The sequence below is a fragment of the Crinia signifera genome, chromosome 1 (assembly GCF_055691185.1).
Source record: "Crinia signifera chromosome 1, ASM5569118v1, whole genome shotgun sequence".
In the NCBI taxonomy this organism is placed as follows: Eukaryota; Metazoa; Chordata; class Amphibia; order Anura; family Myobatrachidae; genus Crinia; species Crinia signifera.
Window position 1 is genome coordinate 162,186,998 of NC_139217.1, and position 10,054 is coordinate 162,197,051.

At 40.4% G+C, this 10,054-nt stretch overlaps 1 protein-coding gene across 1 annotated transcript; it reads left to right on the forward strand.

Moving 5' to 3' along the window:
- The first annotated feature begins 1,534 nt into the window (after positions 1 to 1,534).
- PRDM8 (PR/SET domain 8) lies at positions 1,535 to 7,950 on the forward strand. The gene is made up of 4 exons (XM_083175633.1): positions 1,535 to 1,853; positions 3,513 to 3,743; positions 5,144 to 5,375; positions 6,012 to 7,950. Exons 2-4 carry the CDS (start codon positions 3,516 to 3,518, stop codon positions 7,328 to 7,330), a joined length of 1,779 nt encoding a protein of 592 aa, XP_083031759.1. The 5' UTR covers positions 1,535 to 1,853; positions 3,513 to 3,515; the 3' UTR covers positions 7,331 to 7,950.
- The last annotated feature ends 2,104 nt before the right edge of the window (positions 7,951 to 10,054 follow it).

A 10,054-nucleotide genomic window follows, 5' to 3' on the forward strand; every position in this document is an offset into this window, starting at 1 on the left:
TCATCACAATGATAAATCAGTCATAGATTATGTAAAAGAAGAAGATGGGATCTACGTATATTACCAAAATGCCTAATAAATCTCTGCTTTGTGTGGAAGAGGCTGTCATTAGAATGTGAAAGTACTGTACATTGTCTAGTGATGGGCCGCTGATGTGCTAAGGACTGGATAGAACTGATGTACAGTAGCATGGCATATTCGCTGGAAAAGTCACCAACATATACAGTAGGAAGCCTAAACACTGAGACTACATCGTTATCTGTATGTTTAAAGCTCCATGATTTAGAAGGTGTGTCTGTCATGTTGGAGATGACTACAAAACAGAGTAACATTGCCTACTGTATATAACAGTTATGGTATCTGTGTTCCAGGAAGGATAATATATAAGGAAGTGCTTGTTCTCCAATACATTAAAGCAGGCGACTAGGTGGCACCAATAATCTTTGCTATGTCCTAATTATGCTTCCCAGGTCTTAGTTCATTTATGAAAATGATTCCTTTACGACTCTCCTGGAGAGGCCCTGTCTAGTTCGGAGCCATGTAGTACAATGAGATAAGGAGGATGTTCAAAGACTGAGGAGAAACACTAAACCTGGCTACACACGATGACTTACACTATATTTCCATTAAAAAGTACACATAGAGATGTAATGGCCTCCTTCCATTAGAGAAAGAGGGTTAGGAGATAATACATTAACATAAGATTACACTTGAGAAAACTTCATGTGAAGACAAAATAAAAACCCTATAAAATGATCATCCACTCAGCCTTCCTGTGACCTAGATCCTCCTGACTCCACTGTAAGTAACCTCTATCCTACATCCTCTCTAACTAGACACTTCTCCCATAGTAACGATCAAACTTATTGCTGCTGATAGTGTTTGCAGAGTAGTATGCAGTACATTGCGAGCCAGGCAATCTAACATAACACTTGTGTATACTGTGCAATGAAAATCCTGCAACACATTGGTCTATAATTACCAACATATTCTGTATATCCATTTCCTACCAACAGAATATTTATTGACTTACTCACTGAGGAATCAGTTGCCTCCTGACACAACTGAAGTTAAGGACAATGTGGTGATGCTGTTTGAGATACGTGGAACAAATATTTAGAAGACATTGTGTAAATCTACATACAGTATGTAGAATAATCTACACAAGTGGAATGAGAGGGGTTCCCTGAAGCGCTTCCAGTCTCCATTTAATACATATTAGCTTCTATTTCGGATTCTGTTCATTTATTGTGTCTGTTTTATGTAATAACAGTTATTGTTCTATTCAACCCAAACTCCCATGCATTCCATGGATAACTTTCTTTTCCAGCCCTGTCTGGATAATAGGTGCCTGGTGGAAATGCTTGTACAGTTACTGCAGTAACACCACAGTATTTACCATTCCAGGTAGCCAGATCCAGCTGGAGGCGATGGCTGAGCAGGGGAGAAGGATTGGCATGCCTAGGAAGAGTTAAAGGGAGGGGACGTGGGCTGTCACGCGTCATTGGGCAGATTATGTGCAGCAAACAAAAAGTGTGTGTCTGTGTGGCAGACAGTCACTGCGCCGGCTCCATCTGCACAACTCCTTGTCTTCCTCTTTTTTTCTTCCCCTTCTTTTCGTTTTTCTCTATCTGATTGTATTTACTCTTTCCCACCCCCCACCCTTTCATCTGCTTCTCCATCCACCCTTGCACACCGACCAAGGCAGAGAGACATGCTGCAACATCTCTGTCTCGACATGGAAATACAACTAGAGTAATAGTGCATATAGTGGGGGACACCGGGAGAGGACGCCTCGCTTCTCGCCCTTCTGCTTGTGATATCCCTGGGAATATATAAGAGCAGGATTTCTGGTAAGTGAATATGCATGCGTTCCCCTCACCGGTCCTCCCAGCTACACTGTAGAGAATCCACAATAACAACAGGATTTATACAAAGGAGTGAGGATCAGAGAGCACAACAACGTGCTTTTATAGTAACCAGGATTACCGACCGAGTCTACATTGTTGGGAAACAGAGTTGTTTGTTGGACTGGCTGTCACTGATTGTAAGAGACCTATGCAAGATACAGCACTTTATTTATTGAGTACACCGAGCTATCAGACATTACAGAGCTAGAACAAGTAGAGTGTTCTCCTTTTTGGACACTTTTATTATAACATCTACCTATGTACAGTGAATGCATTGCTTTGGCAAGTCGGGTAGATGTATTCTATGTAAGTTAGCGCATCCGTATATCCCAGTGATTGTGTAGGAGGCTGCTGTCCGGGGCTGAGGTTCTGAAACCGATCAGACGCGCGCTAAGCACCACCACAAAGCCGGTCTTCACTTCGCCGTTTACTTATACTCTAGGCATAATTACTACCTTTAATTGTAATACATTATAGAAAAGTCACTTACACTTTCAACATAGGCACTGTAAGTAAATACAATTGATTCATGTATTAATTTACATATATTTTCCAAAATAATTAATATTGGAATACGGTGTCACTTTCAAACTGACACGGCAAGAAAGTGTTTTATTGATACATATGAGTGTCTTATGTTTTTAGAAAGTATTGTCTTCGTATTGTGTATAGCAAGTAAAAACAGAATTCAAAGTTGTTGTTTTTTTAATTGTACATTTGTACCAAGTAAAGGAACACGAAGTTAGCATTGTTATCCATGTTAAGTACGATATATATATATATATATATATATATATATAAAAAAAAAGATGTGATATGTTCTATTTAGCTATAGGTTTTGATTATTTGCTATTCCCAAGTGGCTTCACTCACCAAGTAAATAATAATGAAAGTACTTGCAGATGTATTTGAGCAGCTAAAATACTTTATCGCTGATACTGTACCTGCTGTACAGTCAGATTTCGCTACTGCCAGACTCGCTAGGATTTACCTTATTCCACGAATAAGAGCGTTGAGCTAAAAGAAAATAATAGGAATAATTACCTCTGCTTGCTGCTTTTAATTAAAGTCTCTGAGGGAAAGAGCTGGATTATGGTAATGAGCAGACATACGTTCCCTCTTGTAGACTAGAGCTAAAGGTTAGATGACATGAAATCAGTGACATTGACAGTCCACTTGAAATCCATTCTCCACGCTTTTCTGTCACACTGCGCTAGATTCCTAATAGGATCCAAATGACTATCCTGCATAGAGAGCGTCTGTAAATGCCTGTCCCTCTGCTGCGGACTCAGGACTACACCGCTATTTAACAAAGCCCTTTCCCTGGGCACCCTCTGTCGCTCCGCTCTAAAACTTCCTTTACACTATATATAGATTCAATATAATCCAAATGTGTTTAAAAGCCAGGGCTCGCTTCTCGTTGACAGACACGTGTCTGTGGGGATGCGCAAAGTATTTGTTAGCTTATTGACCCACCAGCGGGTGATATGAAATTAAGCAGAAGGCCATAAAGAAAAGAAGAGATGGCATTATTGATATATGCATAATCCATATAGTAGGCGTATAAGAAACTATAACTCTGTTAATGTCTGTATTTTGTAGGACATGTCAGTCATGGAAGATTCTGGCGTCCAGAAAACAATTTGGGATGGAGATGCCAAAGCTGTCCAGCAGTGTTTGACGGATATATTTACCAGTGTCTACACCACCTGTGACATCCCAGAAAATGCAATCTTTGGCCCCTGTGTGCTGAGCCACACATCGCTCTATGACAGCATCGCTTTCATCGCCCTGAAATCCACAGACAAAAGGACAGTGCCCTATATATTTCGGGTAAGTCTCCGAAGTAACTTATTTGGCATTGGAGGAAACTACTGCACCTGCTTATTGCACAATCCGCGGGGATAACCAGGATAATGACTGAATTATTTAAAGGGTAAACTCGCACACCTTCTTTTCTGCACAACTACAAGATACACATATACATTTATAATCATTACACTGGCACGCTCCATAGACTGAGCTAATAAACGATGAGATTAGTTAAACACATCATTGTAATCTACGGTACTGTATGTGCAGTTATCCCCCAAAATATACACAATAGAACATTTGTACCTTCTGTTTGTATACATTATAAATTGTATAGAGAGGCAAATATTGACTATGTATTATATATGGTTAGATACAGTTTTAAAAAGAAGGAATATAGAGATAGGTAAATACATATAAAGATTATAAAGAAACATTATGTACATACATAGGAATAGATAATATTAAATAGCGTGTGGTTATAAACAGGGGTGAAACACATAATAAAAAGAGAGATGACATAAGTAGATAGATAGATAGATAGATAGATAGATAGATAGATAGATAGATAGATAGATAGATAGATACTTAGACCGATGTGAGTTATGAGATAAACAGATACGAGAGATATGTAGCTATATACATTTAATAAATAGATCATGAGATAGATAATGAAATATAGACAGATATGAGATAGATATATTGATAGTTATGCGATAGATAGATAGATAGATAGATAGATAGATAGATAGATAGATAGATAGATATGAAATACATAGATAGACAGACCAGACATAAATGAGAGATAGATAGATAGATAGATAGATAGATAGATAGATAGATAGATAGATAGATAGATAGATATGAAATACATAGACAGACAGACAGACAAACATATATGAGCGATAGACAGAAAGAAAGATAGACAGACAGACAGGTAGATAGATAGACAGACAGACAGATAGATAGATAGATAGATAGATAGATAGATAGATAGATAGATAGATAGATAGATAGATAGATAGATAGGTTTTGCAACCATAGCCATATCTGGAGTATAAAATCTATCTGAAAGTTGTATGGTTAATAACAAAAACTCTTTAATTTATGAAGTGCTGATGAGGAATTATTTTAAGAACCAATTTTCCAAGTTTATCTCTAGACGTACAAATAAACAACTAATGTTACTTCTGAGAACAATCTGGAAGATTGGTTGATGGTAAAGCACATTTCAGATACAACATATGGAGGGCTGTCATGTCAGGTCTGTGTGATTCACTTGGACAGACGATTTTTCATTCATTCTGATGGTCTACATCCATAATAAAGCTCTTCTGTGCATTAAGATCCCTACAGACTAGCGCTCAGCTCATGTGGGACTTTTACCCCTCTTATACTTCATTGTCCTTGCTTTCCTGCAGGTGGATACTTCAGCTGCAAACGGCTCATCCGAGGGACTGATGTGGCTCCGTCTGGTGCAATCTGCCAGAAACAAAGAAGAACAAAATCTGGAAGCCTACATAAAGAACGGACAACTCTTCTACAGATCCCTGCGCAGGATTGCCAAAGACGAGGAGCTACTAGTCTGGTATGGGAAGGAACTGACAGACCTGCTTCTTCTTAACCCAACCAGGTCGCAAGGAAAATCTACTGGTAGGTAAATGACAGCATATTCCATTGCGCAATCTCATGTACTGTATACCTCCAACCGCTCTGCCTCTGACATCTGCCACTGTCTGTCTGTCTTTTTGTATGTGTTCCTCTGTATTGAACCCTCCACTGTTATATAAAATAATGTTTATTGAAATACATTTATAAAATGTCCATCTCTATGGATTACTTACCGGCGGTAGAAACCAGTAGCTATTTGTTGAGCACAAAATGTCAGTATCAATTATGATGTTCCTTATCTAGAAATAATAGCAATAATATTAATCTGATTTATTATTAATACTACGTTGATACATTCTAGTCTTCGATAACTCTGCTTTTAAAGCGACTTCTGCATTGGTTTCTACCAATGTACAGCGATGTGCTATAATAATGATCCGGGTAAATTTAGAATACAGGAACAACCACGTAATTATTATGTATAATTATACAAAGGTGTCCCCAGACTTCTATTGCAACTCCTCACACGTGTAATTCCCCTTACTTAGCAAGGTGTAAATCGTGTTATTTGCAATTTATCGTTTAACATCTATGAAATGACAAGTGACTGCTATTATTGCCCAATATTAAGTGTGTTTCAAGACAATTGAAATTAATTGGTTTGTACTTCTATTTTAGGATCATCACAGTACACTTGCCTGGAGTGTAACCAGAGGTTTCAATTTGATTTCCCCTATGTGGCCCATGTGAGGTTTCGATGCCCCAAGAGACTCCATAATGCCGACTCTAACTCAGAGCAGCTGGGGAAGGACAACAGGGAGCTGGAGCCCAGGAACATTATGGTGTCAGCAGCCAGATACAACAAGTTATCCGTCTACCAACCTCAGAAAGAGAATCATAAGCCCACTACAGACTTCCACAACTTGGCCCGGGACTTGGAGAATTTTAGAAGCCCATCATCCTCCTCATTCAGTTCTTCCCCATCAATCAAGTCTTATCTGTCCCGCCAGGAGTCGGAATCTCCTCCTGAGAGCCTCCATAAAGCCAAAAGAAAATACGACGATCACTTAGACGATAGCAGGTCCAGAAAGAGTGAACCATCTGGGAGGTTTTTGGACAGACCTGTAGCATCATCTAAAGAGGACTTGGTGTGCAGTCCCCAACCCTTTAGAGGCAGCTCCTACTTCAATGTGGAGGAGAGTGGCCAGTTGTATGCTCCACCAAGTCCAGAGACAGGAGAAGCCAAGAGAAGCGCGTTTGTGGAAGTGAAAAAGGCATCTAGGGGGGTGGAAGACTCCGAGGCAAACCCTGAGGGCAAAGATACCTCCCCAACTCATGCTAACAGCCCTAGGGAGAACAAAAGGCTGCACGTCAGGCCAGATAACCAGGCAGATGACAACATAAGCTTAGGCAGTGCCTTCACCAGCGTGCCCCAGATGAAGAACCAGGAGCATGAAAGGAAAAGTGCGTTCTCTCAGCCAACCAGGAGCAGCTTTAACCATGTTACTCCTCTGCAGGTAATGGGACAAAAACTGGTACCCAGCGGGGTGAGTTTGGATTGCCATACAGACAGTGTTGGGCCAGCCAGGTTATTTCAATCTGATCCTCTCTCGGTCAAGCTCCAGGGTCCTGAACTAAACGGCAACTGCGCACTACCGGGAAGTTTGCCAAAGCAAAGTCCTTTCCTCTTTGGCACCACTTTTTGGCCAAAGAGTTCAGCTGGGCCCCTTCAGTTGCAGCTGCCTTCTACCCTTACTCTGCTGCCTCCTTCCTTCACCTCCCTATGTCTGCCAGCTCAGAACTGGTGTGCCAAATGCAACGCTTCCTTTAGGATGACTTCGGACTTAGTGTATCACATGAGGTCTCACCACAAAAAGGAGTATGCCATGGAGCCACTGGTGAAGAGGAGGAGAGAGGAGAAACTAAAATGTCCGATTTGCAACGAATCCTTCAGGGAACGCCACCATCTCTCCAGGCATATGACTTCTCATAATTAGACAAATGGACAACTTCTTGATACTTGAACAAAATGCTCACACACAGTAGGATCGTGGACATGGACACCTGGATCCTCCAGAATAAAGTGTGTGGGGGTTCTCTCTGAATGCACGCATTTTCACTTTCCAAGAGTACATTTTTTTTTAAATGTCATATATATTGCAGCATATTGATGCATTTGTCATATCTTTCTACTTTAAATGATGGAGCACTTATGGGTTAGATGTAATTAATGTATTTAAGGGTTACTTTTTATTTGAAATGAAGAACAATTCCTTTATGAGGCATAGTCAGTGTGTGCATCACCTGATGGCTTGATCTCACCAAACCAATCAGTCCTGTATGGATATTACAGAGGACGCCCCAATTCTCCAGGGCATGCATGGACATTACAGAGCACCACAGCAGTACGGACATCATGCAGACCGCGTCATCAACGTGTATTTCTTTTCGAAACAAAGTGTATTTTGTGTCAGTGCAATCCAGTCTACATAACTATTTTTTCTCCTCCCCCCCCCCCCCTCCCCAGCCTATTAAGGAAAAAGATTTATTAAACTGTACAGTTTATCTGAGTATGTTGAATGCTTTGACAATAAATTGCTTTATTTTCCGCAAACCACCTGCTTGTTAAACCATCTTTATTTCAATGTATTTGGAGCAATACTACAGTGTTTAGATAGTTAAGTCCTGAGCTCTGCCAGCCATGCATTAACAGAGAGCCCACGTTGAAAGACAAGGGTGTTTAGGGTTATCTTGCGCAGTTTAGCTAAAGGCTCTTGTTAGCACATTTTAGAGATGTGATGCTACATCTGATCTTCTGACTTTAAATCTTATGATTATGTGTCTTCCTCCATCTGCATTAAGAAGAGTATGTAGACATAAAGGGGTTACAATTATGCTGACCCTGCTGGATACATGTGTATCAATCTATATTTTTAGATTGGAAAGTGCAACGTCCCCAGTACACATTGCTTGTTCGTATTCAGATCAAAACATGAGTGAAATGAAATTAGGCATAGTTGGGCTGCGCTGTGTATTCAGTCGTAGAGATAATATTAGAATGACCTTAACTAGATAAAAGTGCTTGCCTTGTCCTAAATCGCTGGGTATCATTTATGTAGCGTTCTGCAATCCAGCAGAAAGCTCTGGAAATGTTATTCTCAACATAAAGGAATATCACATTATTCTCAACATAAAGGAATACCACAAAACAGAGCTTAGTTGTTCATTGAGATAATATGTGTGTGTGTGTGTGTGTGTGTGTGTGTGTGTGTGTGTGTGTGTAAATACTGTCAATGATTGTCACATTAAATATAGTATGACTATTTATACCAGCTGTTGACTAATACTTTTAATGTGTGACGTCATTCCTCCACATATATATATATATATAAATATAAATATATATATATATATATATATATATATATATATATATGTGCACTTCTGCGATGAAAGACAGCACTCAGGAGTCTTTGTATAGTGCAGAAAGATGCACTATAAAAAGACTCCTGAGTGCCGTCCTTTGTCGCGGAAATGCATGTACTGGTATATATTTTTTTCAATCTATGTACACAATTATGTATCACAGCCACACTCACATACAGTACAATATACTAAGTGTGTCTGTTATTGTGACTTTGTTTCCCAACAACCAAACATAAAAACCAGATTACTCCAATTCACGCCAACATCCGTGACAACTGTCAACAAATATGCATGAAATATGATTTGTATCTGAAGGTAGGCATAAAATAATATTTTGATCCCAGTAAAATGAACAAAGGAGGTTTCATGCTTATTATACTATTATATTGCTTACTGGTTGGTGCTTAGTTTCATCATAAAATAATGGAAAACTGAACTTTAGAGTAGCAATATTCTAATATTATACAATTCATATATATTATATATATATTCAAACACCTACAGTAATGCATTCCAAATGTATTAAGACAACAGATGATAAAAAAAATACCCAATGCTGAGGGAAAAGTCAAGCACATATTTTCTCCACATCCACTCTATATGAGCTATGCTATGTGATTTTCCTAGATTTTGCTAAAACCTTCGACATTGTACCACACAAGAGGTTGAAAAATAAAATGGAGGACCTGGGATTAGGGCAGGAAACTGGCTGTGTAATAGAGAACAAAGAGTGGTCGTGAACAGTGCCGTTTCAAATATAAAACCAGTACTAATTGGAGTGGCACAGGGTTCGGTTCTAGGGCCCATTTTATTTAACATTTTTATTAACGATATTGGGATGGGGTTACTCAGCAATGTATCAATTTTTGCGGACAATACAAAACTGAGTGGTATGCCCGGAAATTTTCCGGGCTCAGCTGCGCCGCCTCTGGAGCAGCCCCCCCCCACACACAAATCCCCCAGTTGTGTCCCCCCCCCCCCCGTCCCCTTTCCTCCGGTGATCAGTGCGCCGCCGGAGGTCCCCTGTCCTGCCAGCCAGCCCGTCACTCATGACGTCGGCGGCAGACTCGGGTATCGGAGCGACTCGGGGGGACTCGGGATTGCTCGCCTCAGGCACCCGAGTCCTTCCGAGCCGCGAACATCCCCCAGCCTTCCGCTGACGTTACTGCTCAATGTGACTGGCAGCTGAGAGGGGTGAAAGCGGCAGCAGGGAAGTTCCGGCGTACTAACGCCGAGCGGAGGGGAGGGGGGGGGACCTTCCAGCTTTCTGTGGTGGGTTTTGCTGGGGCAGGATA

What these genes read in the sequence shown, in the direction of transcription:
- PRDM8 (XM_083175633.1), top strand. Translation starts at nt 3,516, where the DNA reads ATGTCAGTCATGGAAGATTCTGGCGTCCAGAAAACAATTTGGGATGGA. An exon ending in CAGTGCCCTATATATTTCGG is followed by an intron (nt 3,744 to 5,143) that starts GTAAGTCTCCGA and finishes GCTTTCCTGCAG; the next exon opens with GTGGATACTTCAGCTGCAAA. An exon ending in GTCGCAAGGAAAATCTACTG is followed by an intron (nt 5,376 to 6,011) that starts GTAGGTAAATGA and finishes CTTCTATTTTAG; the next exon opens with GATCATCACAGTACACTTGC.